The sequence below is a fragment of the Gavia stellata genome, chromosome 4 (genome assembly GCF_030936135.1).
Source record: "Gavia stellata isolate bGavSte3 chromosome 4, bGavSte3.hap2, whole genome shotgun sequence".
Taxonomy (NCBI): Eukaryota; Metazoa; Chordata; class Aves; order Gaviiformes; family Gaviidae; genus Gavia; species Gavia stellata.
In genome coordinates this window covers 27,876,663-27,901,057 of record NC_082597.1, presented here as the reverse complement: position 1 = coordinate 27,901,057, position 24,395 = coordinate 27,876,663, and the positions used below count along the sequence as shown (strand labels likewise).

The following is a 24,395-nucleotide window of genomic DNA, read 5'->3' as shown; positions in this document are numbered from 1 at the left end:
ATATGACACGTATACCAAGAGAAAAAAAATATTTCTCACTGTGAGAACCATGCTCCTGTAAGAGTCAGCCTGAAAAGAAATCCTACCTATGTATCTTGAAGGTAGGTATGGTTTTTACCTAACTGGCTTCACAGACACAGAAAAAAAATCAGATCTGTCTCAGATCTTCAGTAAAGCACATGATGTGTCTTCACACAAAATTAGTGAAGTGGGAAACAAGAGAGGTCAGTGTAAAAATTTATACAATGGGAAAAGGGCACACTAACAGATGCATCAAACAGGTCTTGCTAAAATGAGAAACTTCATGCTAGGTGCAGATTAAGAGTAGTACCATGTGCGTCAGTCTTTAATTATATTCAGTATTATCAGTTCTTTTGTGATCAGTCAAGACTGACTCACTTCAATGCCAGAACTTTCCAGGAGAGGTATTTCCAATACATACATAAATACTATTTATTGCCCAAATTTTACAAATGCTCAGTGAAACCCTGCAAAATGAGTATGGATAAGGGCACACACATTTAGGAATGATGTAGTTAAACTTAAGTGATTATTGAGAAAAATCTGAGATGACAACCACAAGAATGAACAGTTACTTTCTAAGAGCAGATTAAAAGATCCAGTTCTATAGTCTTACAAAAAGACCAAGAACATCTAAAACTGCTTAATAAATATGTGACTGAAAACTGACAGGAAGATCACTTAACAGGAAAAGACACACATATTATCTAGTATAGGGCTGGAAATTATCAGGCTTTGACCTATCAGAGAAATTAGGCGTTGAAACAGCCCTGCAGTACTAGTAGGATTAAAAAAAGCCCAAAACCCACAAAACAACAAACTCCCCAAACACACAAAAACACACTCGCAAACTTTCCTAATTTTGAAACAAAGCTTGATCAGCTTTTGAAACAATAACATAAGAAGTCTTTTCCCTTATATGAAAACCATTTCCTTCTTGCTTTAAGGTTACATAAAGTATGTATGCCAACTTGTTGAAACAAATCAAAGTACCAAATGTGACACAATTCCAATGGAATTCTCTGGTTATTCACTTTTTTATATAAGACCTGTATTTGGCTATCTAATAGCTTATTTTGTGCACTGCTTGGAGACTCCAGCTGCTAATACTGCTGACTTGTGGCTTCCCAAGTACGATGCCAGAAGATCCAAAAGTATCATATTTCAAGATATCAGGCTACAGTTCTTCAGCAGGTATAAATTCCAAGTTTTCCAGTACTAGTACAGCTAACCAGGCAAGCTGCCTGGAAGATTTGAGTTCCACATGGATTTTGTTTAGAGGATTTTACTAAAAAATACAGGAACTAGAAACTGAGATGCAGAAGAAAAAATAAAACAAAACAAAACCAATTTTCAACATTTATATACCTTATGTGAAATTGACCTTTTTTTACATTGATCTATATTAGTCACCAAAACCCCCTGGGTACATACTACCCATTTCAGCAGGTGCATGGGAATCTGATGTAGAGTTTGTCTCTCCTGGGACTGCACTATCCTGAATGTTTAATATTTACTATCATTAAATGTGTTTTGCATTCTTCTTTTTTTTTTTCCTAGATTTTTTTTTTTTTACTATCATTCGATTTCAATACATCCATTATTTGGTATGTAGTATAGTAGCTTGTTCATGAATATGTATTAGAGAAAATTGTCCGAGTATTCTATTTGCATTTCTCCAAAGTTAGTAAAGTCAAAAAAAAGAGATTCTGGATGTGGTCTGCATATTGTTTCCCCTTTTACAAAACCTTAACTGGCAGTCAAGGAAAATAAAAAGTCCTAGTCCAAGCAAGTGAGATGTGAAATTGTAAAACAGCTAGATGGAAAAGCAATACATTTCAACATATGCATATACCTGAAGGCCAAACACCAAATAACTTTGAAGTGTAGTAATCCCCCAGAAACATATTGCTTCCAGTGTCTTATTGTCATTACAAAATGAAAATTGTGTAAGAGAGGTTTATAGCTATAAAGTCTTTAGTTATTAATGCAGGTGCATCAATGCCAGCTACTTTAAAACTCCATTTGCATCAACTGATCTGAAGCCATCACAAAACAAATTAAAATTGAATAAAAATGCATTTACAATTGTTACTGTGACATTACAAGTGGAAAATGTTCCCACACTACTTCATAATCATTACACATACTACTAAAAACTAACATTAGATACAGTTTATTACATTGAGGTTTTGCTTTAAGAGACCTTAAAGAGCATAATTTCCCTCTATCCAACTATGAAGCTATAAATATTTTCAAACCATGTAAGGCTGTTTTCCTCCCTAAACCCGCAGTCTGTTTGGCAGCTCTGTTAAATTTTATGCTGTTCCGGATCAATTTTAAAGTCATTACAGTCACAAAAATTTATAATCTTTTGATTAAAATACAGTTTTGTTTGTACATTTGCAGTCAACTTTCTAAGTTACCTTTCAGACTGCAACCTTCTGAAGCAGAAAACCAACCTTCACATGTGCCTAGCACAGCAAAAATCTAATCAAGTATTTGTGAGTGCTGTTAAGAGTATATAACCCGTATTTAACTCTAATGTAAAAAAAAGTAAAAAAAAGGCACAAAACAAAAAAAAAAAAAAATCACAAAAACTTTTCCCTAAGTGGATATGACCATCCAATTTTGTCCCTCCTTCCTTCTCACAGAAAATGAATACATTGAATAGACTAGATGCACAAATATATAGACCATTAGAACAAATGACGAATGGACTGAATGAAGTTACTCCTTCCTTTCACAAATAACAGACTCTACAATATAAAAGAATTTAAAGAGGAAGTAATTTTGCAGTTTTTGCGCTTATTTATCTGAAATTTTGTTGGTATTTTATACCAAAATTACATAGAATTACTGAATGGCAACAATTAAACAAGAACATATTTTGTGATTACCGAGATTTAGTCAACCTAAAACTTTAAAAATCACAATTTACTCTTCCACTAATAATATTCTATGCACAGTATAAAGTAAGTGGCAAAAGATAATTTAAAAAAAAAAAAAACCAAACACAACAACCCAGTAACTTACCCGCAAGGCTTCAATTACAAGGTCTCGTGCTTCTAGTTCTCCTTCCATCACACTCAAAAGCATTCGCAATTCTGGCTTGCTCAAGTTATCCACATCAAACTCTCTTTTCTGTAAGAAACAAAGCACTGATGAACACACTAACTAACTGACTGCAACAGTTACTGTAGATCTGAAACATAGACATATCAGCATCCTAATTAGGGGTTCCTCAAACATCTGTAACTGTCAAAAGTTGAGGTGGCTTTATTTGTAGTATATAAAGTCAAAATTAATAGCAAATAGTGTGATTCTTTTTATTTAAAGTGAAGAAATTAAAAGCACTCCAGTATGATACTGTTTCAATTCCTATGCTGTTGCAAGGAATTGCTCCTGCAAAGTCTTGTGAATGATAAGGGTGAAATGGTAAAGAAACTAACTTTGTGACTGACAGTTCCCATACGCAGCCTCACGGAGACTGAAAACAATTCAGCAGACCTGAAATAGCACATCAGGGGTGAAAGCAAGAGAGGGTGAAAGAACCTAAACCACAGCACACCTAATCCAGTGTAACCTGTGCCTCGGTTGCAGACAACTACCAAGTCATCCCAGTACACTGGGCTAAATGTGAATTTTTGAAGCATAAGTTGTGAAAAGATGTGAAATCTTATTTGTATGCTTTACTTGCAATCCCATTTGTTTGGCTGGAGGGTACAGTTCAGGTTTAAGAGGCACTGACAAACAACAGTTCATAGCAACAATATCTTCTCACTCCACAGTCACCAAGATCAGTGTAAGTCTGACTTCTACCCCTAGCAAGACAGTAGAATGAGTTTATACTGACGAATAAGATCACTGAGCACATGTATAAACACTGTAGGCTGGGAATATCAGTAAGGCTTCCGTAAAACCAAATCTATGTCATGAACTGCTATAATTCTATAACAATGTCAATAAACACATGGGTAAAGGGGATCCACTGGACACTAATATATTTGGATTTTCAAGAAGTTTTGGACAAGGTTCTATATCAAATATTATTACAGAAACTCCTATCCAACAGTATTGGATGAAAAGATGGATAGGAAGCAGACACTATGGGTAACAACCACTTTTCAAGGTAAGCCATGGGGCACCTCTGGGATCAGCTTTATTCAACTTCTTCACCAATAACCTGGAAAAAGGACAGAGAAGTGGCAGGGACGTCTGCCTCATGTGGGAGCTGGCACATAATTCCTCACTTATAAGGTTAACATCCTCATTTTGCCGCTATATAAAACCCTGATAAACCCATATGTCAAGTACTGCATAAAGTCCTCATCTAAAGGTATAGAATTGGCCAACTAAAAGGATGAAGAAAGGAGTAACTATGATACAAAGAAAGACTACAAGGCTGGAAGTCTTGGTTTTGGAGGTGGGGGGGAATGTTATTAATATTTACAAAATCACAAAGGTAGTAGGTAAGATTAATACAAATCCCTTGTTCACCAATATCCACAATGCTAACACAAGTAGACGCTTAATGAAATTAGAATGGGATCATTTTAAGGGAGAGAAAACAGTATTTATCCCATGTGCTAGGTTCCGCTGACCAGCTTGATTTCCAATACGCTATTCACTGCGAAGGAAATACTAGAGTCCTCACCATGATGTAGATGTGTCTCCTCGCAAAGCCCTGAGATGCAGACACTCAGCTGTCTTCAATATGAAGTAATCAATTACCAGATTAGCTGAACTGTGTATCTGGATATACTGTCTATTTTCCCTGAAGGACGTAAAATCTAAGAGTTCAGTCACCCAGGAGCTTAAATTCATCGCAGGAATATCCAATAAAAATTAAAGCAAGTACCATTTCTGCTTTCTCAAGGTAAGAGGATGGCAAAACAGTTGTTCTTCCCTCAGACTAGAAGGCCATAGATCAAAACTACCCAAAAGCTGTAACTGTATTAGATTTACTCTGTGTTCTATTTTTACTTTGTATTTAAAACACACAGAGGTGCACAAATGGCTAGTGAGAACTGTACGCCAGAACTTTAGCTATTTGCATACAATGTACATTGGATTAAGCTTCTTCATTTATGTGAGCAACATAGATCAACACGAGGAGCAATGATTTCTATTAAGCTCAACTTGTTTCGGGGACAGGGCCATCCACTCTAAACAATATTTCTAGACTAAACAATAGTTATCCTCTATTTTTGCTGCCTGGGTCAGCTATTCCTCTAATCCAAAAGATACCTCTTACCCTCCCTGCCAATGGATCAAGAAAAGCAACCTGTTTCTCTGAAGGCTTTTTCCCAACATACACTGCAGCAGCCTCTCACAGTGCTCCTCACAATTCTATACAGTGCTCACCAATCTATGGACAAGTATGAAGTGAAAAGTTACTAAACGTATACAGTTCCTCATACAATCTAGTGTCAGTAGACTAGGTTTTACCTTATAGGCTGCAGCAGATTTCACTCTCAGCACTTCTAACTACTAAATTTAATTCAGTCAGGTAGCAGGACCCACTTACCCACCTTCCTTCTTTTATGAACCACTTCATAATATCTAATAGCTCAAGGACAGCAATTGATTTATTCATGTGGCTTCCTTTACAATAGAGAAAAACTGTCTCCATTTTTCAGATGGAAAACTGATGCAGAGGTGGTTTTTTTTTTTCCCAAACAACATAGAAAGCAAGTAGTATAAAACACAACATTCAGTAACAGCCTTTTAAGTCTCCATTCAGTGGTTTAACCACTACATTATCTTCCCTTTCTAAAATACGCTTGCCTCCTCTGACAAAAAAGGCACCCAAAGTTTCTGATAGACAAAGGCAAAGTTAAGAAGGGCATCCACAAAAGTACAGTGCAAGAAACGTGATCCTATTCTTTTCTCCAAGTCAGTAAGTTCAGCTTGTCAGGATGTATAACACAGGGCAGCTCTTTGTCAACAGACTGATTGTACATCACAGGTGAAACTTCTCATACAGTCTTCCACAAGACATAAATGAAAACACTCTTACATTCTTAACAAACCAGAGGCATTCTTCAACATATGTAATGCAGTGATGAGCTTTTTTAACTAAGCATCTGATCACGCAATTAGATTTTGCTCAAGTACACACCCTGAACTAGAACATATGAAAAGACAGCAATAACAAGCAATTAAAAATGCTCTCTGGTAATTTATAGTTAGATATAAATAAACACACAAAAAAGTTAATAGAAAGACATACCAACAAGATACACAACTTAGTTTTTTTATTTTTTATTTTAAAAACTTGAAATAAGAACTAGCAAAACCACTTCATATATTAACAGTTCTAGCACACCAGACTAAAAACCCACTTAGCCGAGCATCCTGTCTCCAAAAGCAGCCAATAATGGATGCCTTGAAATCAGTACCAGAGCAAGGCAAGCGCATAATGATATAATGATACTTCCCAGAAATACTCTCCCAGCCTCCAGCAATTTTCAGCTTATGCACCTTCTGAGCCAGAAATTGTGATTTTGCACGTAGTAGCCCTTGACTGACATACCTGTTGTGAATTTGCCCCGTTGCTTTTTGAATTTCTATGTAATTTTAGCATCCACAACATTCCACAGTACAACTACACATTTTATGAAGAACCACCACTTTTGCCGTCAGTCTGCCATCAGCTAGTTTGGTTGATGCCTTCTGATTTATTAAGCAGAGAAAACATAATCTATTACTACCTACACTCTCCATGCTACACACTCTATCAGACAAGTCTTCACATACATACAAAAAACAAACAAAATTTCCCAAAACTGATGTCCAAAATCAACCAGAAAAGACACACAAACAGAAAAAGTAAAATAAAGAATTTAAGAGCTTTTTAGGATGAAAGAGAAGGACATAATTTTTCAAGTCTTGTTTATGAATAAGTTTATGCCCAGTGAGGCTTTCTTATCAAAGCTTTATCTGACAAATTCTGAAACTGGAATGACCACTTTTTTCCAGTACTTTAAGGACATCTTAGATTTGTTCACTATGGATAAGCAGCCTTGAATCCCCTCACACACGGTAAGAGTTTGCATGGCAGTTGCTGAAGAAGCTACCATACCTTCTCTCCATGCACATCTCTGAATCAGCACTTACGGAGCTATACCGTAGCTTACCCTAACTGGACCAAAATACACAGTTTAAAGATTTAATATATTCTCAGGCATAGTTGCAAAAATATTTTTAAGATTTGAGTAGATAAAGCCTATGATGAAATAAAACTGTCCTCCCTTTTAAACACTCCCTGCCATCTTCTGGGGATCAAGATGTCAGTCATGGCAGGCTTGCCTGAAGTTCTTATTCAGATGGAGCACTGTTTGCCTAAATCATAGAGAAAACTGTTGTTTAGATCCAGAAGAGTAATCTTCCTAACATCTTTCAGTGCAGCAATAAGTCTCAGATCTCCAGAAAATAAAGACTGCATTAGTAGCTCATGGCTTATGTGTCATCTGGGGTTTAGCTACAATACCTCTGGTGGAGTTCCAAACTGTAACAATTTAACCAACAATCTTACAACTATGTAACTGAGCCATCCATTATATTGGTTTTATAACAGAGATATACGAATATGTTGCTCCAGGGTGACATTTGGCATACACAACCAAAACACAAAAGAGTTTTTTTCTCTACATCATTCGGATTTTAAAATGTCTGGTTTATTTGATTTATAAGAATAAAGTACCTGAAAAAGACTATAACTTCAGTCCTTTATGTCTCTAAAACTCCACGTTATTTTTCAGATCAGTTTTGTAAGGTGTGTGTGTTGCCTGACAGCAAGTGCATTGACAATAGAGCAAACAGCTAATCAGCTAAAACTCATTCAACCACCTGTGTATGCATCACAGAAAGAGTACAGGCAACATGACAACCTGCATTGCTAAAGATTAAAATTGGTTCATTACCAAGAACCAAAAAGAAGACAAAAGCATCTCTTCTGAACAAGAGAAGGACCACTTAGGACAGCAGTGATCAACCTGGACAGGCATTTTCCTACCTCCATTGTCTTCCAAAAAGACAGAAAGAGGATAAAATTGGAAGGTCACCAAGAGGCACAGGAACAGAAGGTACTCTTTCCCACATGCATAGCTATTTAGAGCAGAGACGGTAAAAGTCTTTAGGGTTAAATTTATCCCACCATTCTCCCTCAAAAAAAAAAAGAAAATTTCTTGTGGGGGATTGGCAGTGCCAATAGTTTGGTTTTGCTGGCCTAGCCCAGTTGATAGTACTGGCAACTTCAGGAGCTGAGAGTGCTGTTCATTGTGCTACCACAGCAGCTGTTACAAACTCTGCTGCCTTCAGCAGAAGTCTGAATAAGTAAAGTATAAAAGCCACAGCTTTGTACCTTCCCTAAGCAAAACAGAGGCAAAAAACAACTTAGCTGTGGATTAATCACAAATGACCATGGAAAACAAGCTTCTTCCTGCTCAGAAAGCAGCTACATAGACTCTTTAAAGATGGAGCTAGGTAATAACCCAGGACTTGGGAAAGAAACCTGTGGAGCATAATTGAGGACTGAAGTGGAAAGGCAAGGGAGGAGAAGCATAAAAAGCGTGTACAGGAAAACACATAGGGAAAAGCTGTAAAAAAAAAAAGAAAAAAAGACTCCTTTCAGAAGGGAACGGAAAGGTACATATCTACCTTTGTTATGTATTTTATATTGAGTTCCATTAAATACACACAAGAATCCTCCTGAGGATTCACAAAGCAGACTTCCAAGATGAGGTTCTAAAAATAAAAAGGTTTGCTATTACTTAATAGGCTATACAAAGTAAGCTTTTAATATCATGATGGCCTCACATCTGTCAGATCCATGAAACAACTGCACCAGGGGAACACAACCCTGATTCATACATTTTACAACACCAAGTATGTCCCCCAGGTACAACTCATCTGACCAAGTATAAAGATCTATTTAGTTGCCTACACAGAAGAATGTAGTGCAATTTGAAATGTCCAGGGGATCAGAGATATCATTTTGGGACAGGTAGATATGATACAGGACTTAGGAGAATCATCCATGCCATCTGGACTGGTAGAGGAGGCCAGCTGGGATACCCCAGAGTATCACATATGGGCCACTAAAAGAAGCCCTCAAGATAGGACTAAGACACCTAAAGGTAGGTGTGAGCTATGTAAGCTAGGTACCTAATGTCCCTTTATTTTCAACGGAGAACTGATCAGCCTAGTCAAAACAGCCAGGAAAGTTATTCAGCTAACCAGCCACCAGAACTATTTGCTCATGGCTCCACTGACTGTATTGGTCAGATTTCCACTGACTGTACATGTACATGTAGACACCTAAATTTAAGTGTCTTGAACCCCATCCATACCTCCAAGAGTCAGCTGCCTCAGTCACTTCACTAAAAAACAGAAAAGCTCACAAACCTGTTTCTAAAACAGGTTATTCCTTCTAACCAACTTCACCAACTATAAAAGGAAGTTTCAAGACCTAGGTCAACATAAACATGGGTACATGGTCAAATGAATCCTAACCCTTTTCTAATAAAGAAAACTCTGCAAACAGAGTATTAAAAGAAGTGGTTATAATATCCACACAGTATTCATTAATACTTCAGGGAAAACCACAATTTATTGCTTTGGCTGTGGAAGGCTTGTTATTTAGTCTGAAACGAGGGTAAGAGTCTGTGACCCCATGCTTCTCTAGAAATTATCCGACACAAAAATACATGTCCATTTCCCACCCCACTCCAAGATGAACTTAAGAAGTAAGATCTGACCTATAGGAATGTTCTTGGCAACAGAAACAAATATGAAGGCAGAGAAATAACTTTCAAGGAAAAGCAATGCTGTGGAACTTGCTCCTCAAATAAGACCAAGTTTCTTGCTGAAGAGAATATCATTTGATGTTAACATCCAGGACTTACACAAAATTTCATACAATCATATCTGAGGGATCACGAGGGGACTGTACGTGCATTTAATCATGCCCATCCATTAGCTCGGTGACTTTTATTGGATCGGATTGTTCACCACATGAAGTTACCTGCTTATTCTGCCCTCCTCTTCCCCAAGCACAACTCCTTTGCTTTCTGAGTTTTCCAAAGGTTTTCTTTAAAAGGTATGGAGGAGGTTTTGTTTAGTTGTTGTGGGTTTTTCTGGCTTGAGCTAACTGCAAAATTTTCAACAGCTTCAACATTAACCATAAATATGCCTCAAAACTGGGAAATTTATTTTAGAAATAAAAAACCCAGCCCCCGACCCCTCCAAAATTAGTAAGACACTGACCTTTACACATACCCAGATACTGTCATAGCTGTTAAAACATGTTTGCAATCTATTAACAGTCACTTAGTCATTTTTTATTTCAGTGCAAGTTAGGTAACTAAGTCTTTTTTTTATGGATCTAGGCCCACAACCCTTCAATAACCATGTTTAAACTCTTACTTAAATTTAACAGGTAATTTCTATTCAGAAAGTCGCTTTCAGATAAATCACTCCTAAGTCAAGTAGTGTATGATTAGATCCAGATACAGGTACACATTGTTGAAGCTATCTTTAGAAGTTTTCCAGAAGCTATCTTTCAGTCTTCCAGAATTGCCTTCCTTACCCTGTGCTACAATAGAACCAAAAATCCATGCCCAAGAAAGCTTAAATTCACATACCACAGAGGCAGTACCTCTGCCCTAAGCCTACTTGACACCTTTCCGTTTACATATTCAAGGATTACGCATGTATTGTAAATCAACTGATCCTTTTCTTGGGTAGGACTGGGTGCAGAGGCAGACCTCAAGCTGTTGGCTTCCTGAGCTCTTTCCTTCCCATCCCAATTTCCATCTCTATTCCTATCTTGCTATACCACCTCTGACACTTACACAAATGAAGTCAAAGCTGTTGGGAAAACAACAGGACGTACTGCCTCCTACCGATTTGCACCTCCATGCCACTTTCACACATCCGGCTCACAGCATCGCCCCTCAGCATTTCACCTTTAATGACAGACAGCGTGACAAGTCCTCATTTGGAAGAGAAAGGAACATTTACAAGGTGGACTACATTCAGTGGCTTTCTTTTCTCATCCCCCAGGATGAGAAAAAGAAGGGAAGAGAGGCTGTTCTGCAGGTCGTGGAATAGAAGGCACAGAAAAGGCAATGCTGTAGTTTGGAGTAGGGGGAGGAGAGGCAGAAATGAGATTTGAAGTATATCACTGCAAGATGGATCAAGACCAGTCTCTCATCACAGAGGAGCAGCAGAACTAAAACTGATAGAACTGTGCTGTCTTTGCATCTCACCTACATGTTGGAACACCACAACAGCATTGCGCATCTGACCAGATGAAAATAACTTCTCTGAATGATAATGCTACACTGAGAACTTGTATTCAGATGAGGACAGTGGTAGTTAATCAAAGTCCTTTTGCAAGTGACAGTTTTCCAGGATGTAATCCCTAATAAGAGATATAGTTTTTGCTTTTCAAGGGTTATGGTCTCATTTTCTACTACTTGTAATATTTTTCAGATAAGAATCTTTCCAACTGATCTAGATCAGCCTGTACAATTGATCTAATCAAACCATTATTTAGCATTTCGCTACATTGACAAGAATGGCAGTTCTATTACAAGCATTCTTGCAAATCAATAAATAGTGAATATACCAAGCTAAGTATAAAATCCTACACAATGTCACCACAAAGTGTCGCGGAATTTCTCTCCATTTATCGTGTTTTTTTAATATTGACAGTTTTTTCTGTAGTGCAACTTTTTTGTACTGTTATGTGACCCATAGCAACCCAGACTGATCCTTTTGGGTATGCACACGTCATTCTCAATGAAATTTTGACTGATGAAGACAGCAGCAAAATCGCTACTCACTTTAGAGGAGTCAAGATTCCACTCTACCCATATCCTCTGTATGTACAGCTTTACAGACAGCGGAAGGTACTGTCTTTCAGAGAAAAATAACATTTATGCTTTTGATCACCGGTCAAGCAAAATCAAACCCAGAAATTTTACTGAATAATTTTAACAAACTTCGTGTTTGATGTAACAGACTTTTCATAGGCTTTGTTAAAGCTACACTGAAGCTACGTGTGACAAGCCAGACATCTATGTGCAGCAGGCTGATGTTCAATGTTTCAACAAAAAGACTGTCAAATTGGATTATTTCTTGCTATTATATAATCATTATTGGTAGACATTATGCAGATGGAAGTCATTCAAAGATGTTTTAAAATACACACATATGTTTTCTCTCAATTCTAGTCCAAATTGCACCAACACAATTTCACTGGCTTCAGTGCAATCAAGCTGTGCAGGTATGAAAAAAGGACCAGAACCACTCCCCTGCCATTTTTCCTTGTCATCCTTACCACTATAAAAATGCCAGTATTTTGTGGGAAAGTAGTGGTGGGCTTACCAAATGCTGTGTTCCATCCAAGGAAACTCAGAATGACAAGACTATCAGCTTTGCTCCTAAATGTAACACACTATAGAACAGTCTAGGTTTTTTCAGTCAAATTCCCTGGTGAATGTAAAGGGAGGAGGGAGGGGGGCACTTTTAATCCTTTTCTACAGTGCTTCTAAAAGCAGCAAAAAAAGTCTTTTTTTCCAGTGATGTTACTGAAAGTGTACCAAGATGTAGTAACAGAATTTAGTATCCAGAAACCCTACTGTACCCATCCCATGTTATACATCTCCTGCTTACACCATAAAATTTATACATTAACAAACTACTATTACAAATACTGTTCTTACAGAATTTTACTGCACCATTTGTGCAATCAGAATTCTGAAAACTGAAAAAAAGAAAAAGAAAAAATCTAAAACTGCACTGAAAACAGTATTTCATTATAAGTTGAAGTGTAGTGTGACTTACAAGATAGTCACCTGGATGTGTACTGTCATCCTAAAAGTAAGCAAGATGATCCAATTCATAATTCTGTACCTTGAGTTTAAAGACAGAAAATAAACTATTCATACTAGCCCTTCAAAAGGACTATTGGAGTAGTCTATAAATATTTTCTTAAATCTTTTCATTGCACAGAGGATTTCTTTTTACTTTGCTGTACCAGAGATAAAATGAAATCAACAACACAGCATTTATATTGGCAAGGAAAAAAAGATGAAAAGGAATATTCAATATTTAATGACTGAAGGCAAATTAAAAATAAAGGTAATAATTTAAAAAATATTTTGGTATTGCTTAAGTATAGCTATTACTTTTGTTAGGGAGCAACACACGTTACTTCCTAGCATCTCTTCAATTTAAAAAAAATATTTTAAAAGCAGTGTGCAGTGTAGAGTTAATGCTCCTACCTTCCACAATGAGAACACCAAATTGCATGAGTGGCTTACACTGCACTGCCTAACAGGACAATATCAGAGTGCTACTTGATTATGAGCTACTCGTTTAAGTTTTTAACACTGAAACCCAAGGCAGTAATAATATGAGTATACTAAAGAACACAGTATAAATATTTTTTACTCAAAACTAGGGCTTTAAAATATTTAATAGTCTGCTTTTATGAATTCTTACCTTGGATATTCGTTTATGTCATGGTTATGTCATTGTTTTAAAAGATAATGATGTTATAAAAATTCACTATGTAAGGTTTACCTTTCTTAAGTAAAACTCAATTTCCACAACAATGCAGAAGTTAAAGCATGCAAGGAAGATTAAGTGCACAGTTGGAACAGGGTTTCAGATAAGAACTAGTGCCTGTTTGAATGAAAACAAAATAATAAAAAAACATGCCAGCAATAACCTCGATTTCACGGTAACTAGTGACCCCTCCCTTCGAGGGTCATCACCTTCAGAAACGATCCCAAGCAAAACGTGCACCACAGCGGTTGTACTGCCCTAAACTTTGCACGTCGTTACGAGGCCGAGCGCTTACAGCCTGATTTCGGACCTGGCCACCCCGCTCTCAGGACGGCTGTCAAGCAGGCGGCTAACACGGGCTGCTTAGCCCCGCTCGGTCCCCAGGCAGCTTTGACCACGCCAGGTCCGGGATGCGCCGGGCGAGGGAGAGCTGCCGGGCTGCCACCGCACGGGTGAGGAGCCGGGGGCCCACCCAAGGCGCAGGCCGCCCGAGGGGGCGAACCCCTGCTCCCCTGCCAGGGGGTCGGGCCGGTGAGCAGGAGAGAGGAGCCCGCCGCTCGCCAAGGGGAGCGCAGCCTCCACCCGGCACCGTTTTAACCGGCTGGCACCAGACCGCGTCCCCCCACCTCCCCAGGCGCCTCACCCACCCGCAGAGAGGACACGCCGGGAGGGGGGTTTCTGCTCGGCTTTTGGGGATGTTTTAAGCCGGTGGACAGATCCTGCCCCTGGGGCGCAGGCCCAGGGAGTGGAGACGGCTCCACACGCTGGCGCTCGGGGCGGGAGGGCAGGGGACGCTGCCCCGGCGCCGAAAACGCCACAGGGGAGGAAGGAAAGAGAAAGCAAACTCCTTGCGGGCCCGGCAAAGGGTTAAGATCAACGCTTCTCCCCCCACCCCCCCCTCCGCCTGGTCTGACAGCTCCCACCGCCCCGGCCGCTGTCACCTCCTCAGCCCGCCCGGAGAGACGGGGCGCAGCCGCCCTCGCTATGGCGAGCGGCGGGAAAAAGGGGGTGGGTGTGAGAGAGCCGAGACCGGGGAGCGGACCCCCCGCTCCGTGCCCCCTCACGGGCGCCGCACGCCGACCCCGCGCCAGGGCAGCGGGAAGGAACAATGCGGAGGAAAACCCTCCGCCCCCGTGGAGGCGAACAGGGAGGCCGGCAGGGAGGGAGACCCCGCGCCCCTCTCTCTTCTCCCCCGGGGCGGGACGGGGCTCTGCTGCGGGACCCGCTGCAGCCGAGCCCCGTCCCGCCCCGGGGGAGAAGGAGGGAGGAGGGAGGGAGCGGGGGAGGCAGGTCTCCGAGCGCCTCTTCGTCCCATCCGCACAGGGAGCCCTCCTCGCCCCGGCTGGGTCGAACCCCCCGCTCCCGCCAAGCCGGTTACCGCTGCCGTGGCCGCTGAGTCCTCCCGTCCGCCAGAGCCCGGCTCGCCGCTTGCGCCCTCCGTCGCCATCTTCCCGCTGTAACGGCTCCGGCGCGGAGAGCAGCGCGGAGCCGAGTGGCGGCAGCCGCCGCCGCCAGGCGCTTAACCCCCTCCCCGCCGGCAGCGAGCCCACCAGGAGCGGGGGCGCTTAACCCCTCCGGCGCCGCGCGGGCGAGGCTGCCGAAGCCGAGCCGCCCCCTTCGCCGGCCGAGGCGAGCGACTCCCGCCGACGGGCGCTCCGCTTTCCTCACCCACCCCCTCCCCGTCCGCCATAAGGCGGCCCAAAGCCAGGCGGAGGGGGGGGAGCGGGACCCCACCGCGGGCTGCCGGCGCGCAATGGTAGCTGAGGGGAGTGCCCCCGCCACTGCGCTGCCCGGGCCCCACGCAGGCACCGCTCTCCTCCCTTCCCCGTGGCTTGGGAGCAGGAGAATGAAAGGAAAGGTTATGGATGGGGCGATAAAAAAAGGGTTTTTACAATGGGCTTCGCCCACCTTATCGGTGAGATCCTTAAACCAGCTGAAGCCTTTGAGGGGAGGGCATCTCTTTGTCTCTTTCCTTCTGGGGATGCTCACAGACTCACCTTTCCCAGTCCCCCGTGGAGCAGCTGAGGGAGGACATTTCTGCCACCAGCCCTTGCTTACGGGCTTATTTTCAAGGTAGGGTGGCTTCAGAGCCTCTGTGAGGGTGAAGCTTCATCCGGGCTCAATGTGTCAGGCCCAACGCTTCGGTGCCTCTCAGCCCCCACCCTGGCCTGGGGCTGCCCTTTGCAGGCTGGTACTGAAGCTGAAGCCTGTTCTAACTCCTCCAGAGGAAGGTTCGGGCTGCTGAGCTGAACCCACTAGCACACAGGCCAAACGTTCCCCCCTTCCAGGAGCACTCCTCCATCTGTGCTGCACTGTCTGCCTCCAGAGGATGTTTCTCAAGGTCTCGCCCCTCTGCTTCACCCCGCTGCTTCCCCCCAGCAATGGGAACCTACTGGGTGAGCTATACACCAAAACCAAATCCAAATGTACCCTCTTCTGGAACCAACTTACATCCATTATAAGCTGAATTTGCAACACTGTTTACACTGCAGCCACATACAACTTCCACCAACAGCAGGCTCCTCTGAGCCTTGCCAGTCTTCTCCTTTCATAGGGCTGCTTCAGGTCTAGGTTCGTGCTGAACTCCCCTAGCACCATGACCATAAGGAAATGGGCCAATGCCTTCCCTTGATCAAGGACAGCAAATATTCTTCTAAGCATGCTGTACCTAAGGATGTAAGTAAAAACATGTATGAACTTTTCCCCCTTTACATTACCGGAAGGGGAACCAACGAGCAATTAGTAGAATAAACTCCAGCTGTAACGTAAATGTACACTGAACAGAGTGAGCAGAAGGCAGTGTATAGGATCCATTACAGGGCACATAAAATCCAGTCAAACAGATGCTTTCTGGGTTTAGGATTTGTTTTTCTTTTTCCTTAAAAATCATCTAGCTCTCCTCCTACTCAGGCTTTACACTTTTTATAACTATAGTGAGTGCTCACATCCTTTCCACTGCCGAAGCTGAGAAACTCCATTGATGACACAGAGCCTGAAACAACTTGTTTTTCTCAGTTCGTAGCACTCTAATACCGTTTAATTGGTTTTAGGATATATTGTTGCTTGCTTACTTTATTGACAGCGAAATAGCATACATTACTCATAATTATTATTTATATAAATTTTGAAGAGTATGTGGTGCTTTGCCATCAAGAAACTCAATGCAAAGTCATTTGTTTGCTATGGACTTTGTCATGCTTACTCCTCTCCAAAATGGTTTTAAACACTGAAGTTTTTAAACTGGTTTGAGAATATCTTTTCTCTTACTGATTCCTGTCTGCCATTATCATTGCCAGTATTTCCTTGTTGCATTAGAATCATCTGCTGACCATCAGTTACTTACGTGTCTTTCTAACTGAGTTGGTACAAAACATGCAGATAACATACTGTGTAAGTATTATTTTTTAAACTCCATCCACATCACAGCAGTGATGTAGCAAAGGCTGCACCATTTATCTCTCGCTCTGCTGAGATCATAAACTCTGGTTTAGCTGGTATTTTATCAATTACCAAGCGTACATTTATCAAAATAACAATTAATATTAGATTAGTCATAGCTTTCCATCTCAGAATTGAGAACTGATCTCTCTTTCCTCATCTGAAGACAAATTCAGAATGATTTCTGAGAGAGATGGGGGTACTCAGATCTCAGCCACCAAAAAATTAATAGGATAGATGGACCAGCAAAACTTCAGTTAAAAGCCTGTCCCCAGACAACTAATATCCAGCATATCACCCAAGCGTTGGAAGAAGTTTGACCTGCTGTTGTGGTCAAAAAGATGACAGGCATGCTTTTGAAGAAGAAATTATCTATATTTCTTCTTTATGCCGTAAAATGAATCGTCACAACATTTTGAAAGTACTATTGATTTTTATAATTGCATGAGCCTGCATGTTTGTGTTTCTTTGCTCTTTCCCCTAATGACAGCAACAAGGCTTACTGTTGGCATGAGAGCACTAAAATCCATATTGGATATTACCAGTTGCTACTGGGAGTAGATTCTCATGCTGCATAGCAATCGTCACTGGGTGATGGTGCTGGGGGCCCAAATGCCTTTGAGGTTTTGCTGCATGAAGAACACCTTTGGACCTGGGATCATCTGCAAAGTAGGGAACGTTTTTTCCTTGATTGTTAGCACTGCATCACTGGACAAGGTCTTAACCTATTCTCTGGTTACTCTGTTTATGCTACTGACATCCTGTCTCAGAACTGGCTTTAAACCCTCAGTAATATAGCATCTACACACATAGTAAATGAGTTCAGGGAGGGACAGCATGACTTCATGACTGCACCCATAGTGCACTGTCATTGCTATGCCTGTATTATACAAGGTAAAACACCTCTTTAACGCATGACTAAGCCAGAGCCTTTCTAGGAGCAGAAATTGCCTGTGCTTTTACAGATAATTTTATCACTACAGTAAGGCAAAAGAGTTGCTTTTCTCAGAGGAAGGTGCTCACTGTTTTACTACTAGCACGTAGCTGGCAAACTGAATGCAGTTAACTCTTTTTCTGCTGTTCCAGTTTTATTTGGCTTGAGTGACGTAAAGGAAAGGCCAAGGTTAGGAGCAGGACTTACAACTGAGCTTTAAATTTATTTCTTTCCTACGATTAGAGAGCTGGCACATAGCGGTGGAATGTCCACACCTTACAGGATGCAGCTGCTGGACTGCATGGTGCTCGTTCCCTGAATCTAAAACAAGCAGGAGATGCTGAAGTCCCAAGGTAAATTTTTACAGAATATTGAATATCTGAGAAAAAGTAATTAATCATTGTATCATTGCAATCTTTTCAAAGGTCACCCCAGTGCTAACTTAAGGCATTTCTGCCATCACCCTCATCCAGGACTCATCAAGCCAAGCCAAACAGCATAATTCAAATACGGCACTGATTACCTCTTCAGGGAACTTTGGTCTTTGAGACCTATAAGCAATAGAGAGCACTCTGATAACTGAACCATTAGCTCAGGTTTTGTGAAGAAGGGGTTGCTTTCTCTGGAAGATGGCACACCACTGTCTGAGTGCAATTCAATAGAAAAAGAATCAATGTTCTAGAAGGCACATTTGCTGTTTCTGAGGATGTTAAACTAACATCAAAAAGAAAGGTGAAAAGGAGATAAAAATCAAAGCGTTGGGAATAAAATGGAATCTCCAGTAGGCATCAACAGAAAATATGCCTTAATTGACTATGCACAAGGAGCATAGCTAATAAATAAAACGTGTTGGAATTGCTGATATATGAGCATAAATTCAACAGTGCTGCATATTACTATAAGCTAGTGATGTGATTCACATGACTAGAATGTTGAAAACTGGCTATAATCTGCTTAGAAAGGCACAAGTGGACAGAAAGAAGGGAAAACACTATAAAAATAGAGTGTTTTGTGTGTCTAATATCTGAAGTATTAGATAGCGCCTACTGTAAACCTCACATCATACTAAAGAACGAAATGACAAGATCCTTAAGTATCTTTTACATAGAAAGAGAAAACTGCTATCACTGAGGCTTCACCTTGAATGACATCATTCTGCCAATACTGTAACATCCTGGAAATGTCTAAAAATTACAGGTGACAATTCAAAAAGTTAACCTTCAGCAGGAGTATTCTAAATGAGACCTCATTTTACCACATGAAGAGAGAAAGTTAGCTCCAACTGGAATCTAAAATTTGAACATTTGCTGTGCCTAACTTTTAGAAATCTGAGCCCAGAATGGAATCCAGAAACTAAAAATGGGTACAGCCTATGAATTTGAAACATTTATTTTAGAGAAGTCTTGCAGTCTGTGTTGTGCAAAAAGAAAAGGTCACGCACTGATCTCCCTAGAGTTGAAATCCATAAGCTTCTACTGGAGTATCAATATATTTCAAGTCTATGCTATAATGTCTGAAAAAGCTGGTTATTTGTTTGTTTTGCATGTGTTTCCCTATGAGGAAGAAAATGATAACTCATTTGCTGTCAAGACAAAAAAGAGTGTACAGCTTTTTAAGTACTGGAAAGGTATAGGACAGTTAAAATTATCAGACTGAAAATGTATGAAAATATTCAGAAAACCTGTCTTATTTCTCTCTTTCACTCATCTTCTCATGGGTACCAGTAATGTGAAGTAGATCCACAAGAGATTGCTAACTGAAACAATAAAGGTGCAGGAATCAAGAATTCTCAGAAACAGTTTCCCTGAGCAGGCATGATGACTAATGTACTTTTACAGGCATCAGCACTTCCAAGAAAAAAACACTTTTTTTTCTTGACATAGGAGAAATGCATGCTGCTGTGATCATATTGGCTGTAGTGGCAGGAGTCAGGGGAATTCATGCTGCAACTGCCAGACGTGGAAGAGTTTGTTCCTTCACTGGCAGGAGTTATGCAGTGATCTGCAGTGCTGGGAAGTACACTACCTCATTTTGGAATTTAACTCTTAGCCCACAAATCACCACACCATGATATTAATTTTTTCAGCGATTGTTAAATCACTTTATTGCAGAATCTCTTTCTGTTTTTTTTGCCTTTTTTTCTTTTTTTTTTTGAGAAAGAATCCATTGATTGCTATCCCCACTGTTTTGGCATTTTTCCCTTTTCATTATGCAAAAGGTTAATTTTGAAATTTTCTTATGCTGCTGACATCCTATGAACAAAATTGGATCGCTAAATGCCCCCCTGTAGGGATGAAGCTGTACCACTGCCAAAATGGACCGCTGTATCTTAGAAGAAACTCGGCTGGAATTGAAATGATAGTGCACACAGTGGAGGCTGTCCTCTCTGCCAAAGCGCAACTATTGCTCTGAGAGCTCACTCTGCGAGTGCAGCACTGTATGCGGGCATTCAGCACATGAAACAGCTTCAAGAGGATCTTTACTCTGTAATTGTAGAAATAAAATCTCAGGGGAGGTTGATCAATTCATTGCCAAGAAGGACTAGTCTCGGTAAGGTGGTAACTACCTTAGCACTTGGATTGAACTTCTATATGGGGACTTGGTAATGAAATGTTGTTTGTGTTGAAATGCTCCACTAGGGAGAAATTCCCTTGCTAATGAAACAACACTGCTTCAATAGGTTGTTAGCTCCACCACTGACACTGTAGAACTACAGCCCAGGAGAATTAGCTCCTGTGCTGCTGACACAGAACAGAAATCACTGTGCTGAGGAGTTAACTCCCTCCTGGAAAACAAGCATTTGCTAGAATAAAGGAACAAATTTGCTTGCCTGTAGGAATGTGATGCACTTTCTCACTGATGCAATTCAACTTTTGCAATGTAACTTTATTTATACTCTCAAAGTTGAAAAATAATTCTGTGACAAGACAAGAGATCTGAGACAGTGTGTGTTCTATAAACTGAACTAATGTGATCATATTACCAAGACTCATAGTGACTCGAACTAAAGATAGGCAACTCGTGTGTAAGTCTGTGGTTCAAGTTTATGGGTAACACAAGTGCTGATGAATGTTTTAATCAGACAAAGAATTCAGTAAGACAGACTTTCATTATGAAAACACAAGTAAAAAAGGTGAAATTATAATTCATGTGGCATTCAGTATGTGTGCAAAATTCACTTATTTACATGGAAATGAGGCAGACAGGGGAAAAGCAATGAGCCAGGGAGAGATAACCCTATCTAGTCTTTCCTGTCAAGCACAAGCATCTTTCAATGTACAACCGTGGTGAAATCTTTAAGTCAGGGATTAGGGATTCTGCCTTTGCTGTACCATTTAAATTCTGAATATCCATAAGATTATCTTTCATTAGAATTTTGCTCAGCATGTGCCTCAAGACTGAGATGTGTTATACCATTACTTAGATTATATGGGACTTCGGTCCCCAATGTGTCAGTTGCCTACCTTACTGACAATTAAGTGGGAATGAAATTCAAAAAATGAGTATGAACTAGCTGTGTTGCAAAAATGAAGAGCGTTTAGGCTCCTGAGTTTCATCAACTCTCAATGGATGCTGGGGACTCTTCTGCCTTCTGTGCCTTGACAATTTCCTCTGAGGTTTCAAGACTGGGCATGAATGTAAAACCAAATCTCTACAGAAGATCTGCTGCAACCAGAAATCTGTATGAATATAATGACTTTACAAAATATCTCAAAAGACTGAATAATCTTGATGCAGGACAAAGGCAGAAAAAAAGGAAAGCCAGTGGATTTGGAATGAGGAATATTTACACAACATTTGATCTTTGTTATTTTAAAACAACTACAAAATATAATTCATAGAAACACAGGACTGGATTACCAACCAGTTAGTCTAACCTCTTCTAGGTCCTGTCAATAAAATGATTACTTTGAAATCAGATTTTTTGCTGTATCCTTTCTATTCAAATAGTGCTGAATGTGTTAGCTTAAAACTATATAAATTCTGCATTATTTATGACAAAGTTAAATATGTCCTGATACTGGTGACTTTTCCTTAAGGGCTATCAAATAACATAGTAGCTACTAATTAAGCAACACAATATCTTTCTGACTCTGAAGATATTTGAGCGGTTATTTCAATGTAGAAACAAAGATAAAGGAAAGCTCAGTGACTTGCTGAAGACCACTGAACAGTTCAGAAACTGTAACTGAGAAAGAAAACCCTGGAATACTGGTTTCCAGCCTCTTGCTCTTACTGAAGTGACCATCTGAGTAAACATACACATTTAATGAAATGAGATTTAGATGTCCCTGTGCCAAGATAAAGAGATTTCACTGGAAATGAACTGGTACTTAAAAAAATGGCACTATCAAAAAGGAATGCTTTCACAGCTGGGAAAGATGGCATTTCAGTGAAGTTTGTTCTACTCTGCTCTGTATATACCACTGAGGTACAACAGTATTTGTATAAAAACACTTCACAGCCCAAGTCCTCTTTTAAATTTAATGTATTGTTTGTCCAAAAAACCAGTTGATTGTAAAAAAATCAGCCCTGTCACAGAGGTGAAACTATTCCAATTAGAAGTAGAAATGAACCCACAGAAACACTTCCTTTGGAAACAAGGCTCTGTTATTGGAGGACAACAAGAGGATAGTGGTTGTATTTCTGATCGTAAAAGGTATCCCAAAGTATAAAAACATCAGCATGTGCAGCATTTGGCTTCTGTTTAGCCTTTGAAAAGGCTTTTCAGACATGCAGCCTCTTAAGGGAGATTTGTTTTGCAGAGATCACTCTAGAAACAACCAGAACAGAGCAGCAGCCTAGAACAAAGCTGCTTCTCACCCATGGCAGTACGAAAGGATCCCTCTTCTGCCTTTATTTGAGGCCCCTTAGGAAGCCTACGGGATGCTGGTTGCTAGGCAACACCCAAAGCAATGGTGTTTATAGCATTAGGTATTAATTATTGTCATAGGCCTTTTCCACGGAAGATCCTGAATGTAGGCAATTAGACATGTCACAGGACAAGTCATTTTGCATTCTGATGGACAAGCATTATTAATCCGCAGAAAATTCAGAACCTGACAAATTATTCAAAGGTGACTGACTGTGCCAAGCCTAATATTTTCTTTTTGTCATGCTGTTTTTTTGTAATTGCAGCAGGGGGATTTGAGCAACAATATGGTTGCAGTAAGCTGTTTAAAAGTTCTGAACTAGAATATAATATTGCTTCATTTGTTTCCCTGACTAAAGTGCCTAAACTGATCTTTACCAGCACTTTATTCCGAGCAGTTCAGGTCAGCAGTTGAGGGGGAAAAAAAAAAAAAAAAAGGAAGCCTTTAGAATATGAATATGAAAGCTATAAAATAAAATATTTAATAGCAGCTGCATGTAGAAATAAACAACTCAACAAATGAAATCTTGTGAAAGAGGCAAGGTTTAATCTGGTAGTGTTGTCCTTGAGATACGTTACTTCATATCATTCATGACACTGGACACATAATAAGCTCATATTTATAAGAAAGAAGAGTTAGCGTAAGAGTAGCTGCTCTTCCTCCTCTAGCATTGCCTACCTAGGTAATCATCACTAGCATAACAGGACATATACATGGTCCATTCCAGTTTCGAGGGGATGTTTATCCATTATATGAGATAGGTTATACCCCCTGAAATGTATTGGGGCAGCCAAGAGTAGACTCCAGTTAGTGCAAAGAAAAATGGAATTCACGCTAAAGCAAGTCATTACCAAAGGTGAAAACATAACCAGCAGCATATTGGAAACTCCTGTGAAGTGACAGTGACAAAATGTAACCATCACCAAAGCAAATAAATTACTGACTTAGCACATGAACTGAGTAATAAGAAAATTAGAGAAAGAGATTATTAGACTTTTATCAATTACTGCAAGAGAAGAAGTGATTATTATTTTCCGGTTGAAGAAAGAAGTTGAGACTGTGGATGGGAAAGGCTCAAGGAGACACTAATAAGAGGTTGTGTGGCTGTTAATCTTTGTACACACAAGGATGCCTTCTCCCACATCTTGAACACATTAATATTTGTGCAGAGGGAGAGTGAAATGCGGCAAAGGTGAATAGGAAGCACTTTGGTTTGTCCTGCCTGTAGATGAGACATATGATAGAGCGTAAAGTTCCTATTCTGTTTCCTGAGTCATGTCCCTAGATGGATATGTGGCAGAAAACTGTCATGAATATTGATATCTGATAATTTGCCTCAGGATGCTTCAGAAATTGGAACACTAGTCAGACTGGTACTGTGCTGCTTCAAATGCCCATAGAGCATGCTAGCAAGCAAAATTATCAGGCAGGCAGCAAAAATGATAAAATCAGAAAAAGTCTGAAACTGTCTTCTTCCAGTAGGCAGTGAAGAGTCTGGGCATTCAATTTCAATCAAATGGGGGCAGAAGGCACGAAAATTTCAC

General features: G+C 40.3%; 1 protein-coding gene across 1 annotated transcript in view; it reads right to left on the bottom strand.

Annotated features, from left to right (window-relative positions):
• Nucleotides 1-15,052, bottom strand: part of CTTNBP2 (cortactin binding protein 2) — an 88,729-nt gene extending 73,677 nt beyond the window's left edge. Inside the window, exons 1-2 of the mRNA XM_059817022.1 lie at nucleotides 14,984-15,052; nucleotides 3,058-3,165 (exon numbers count right to left, since the gene is read on the bottom strand). Coding sequence (XP_059673005.1) covers nucleotides 3,058-3,165; nucleotides 14,984-15,052 — 177 coding nt within the window. The remainder of the gene's footprint in view (nucleotides 1-3,057; nucleotides 3,166-14,983) is intronic.
• Between the last annotated feature and the right edge of the window lie 9,343 nt (nucleotides 15,053-24,395).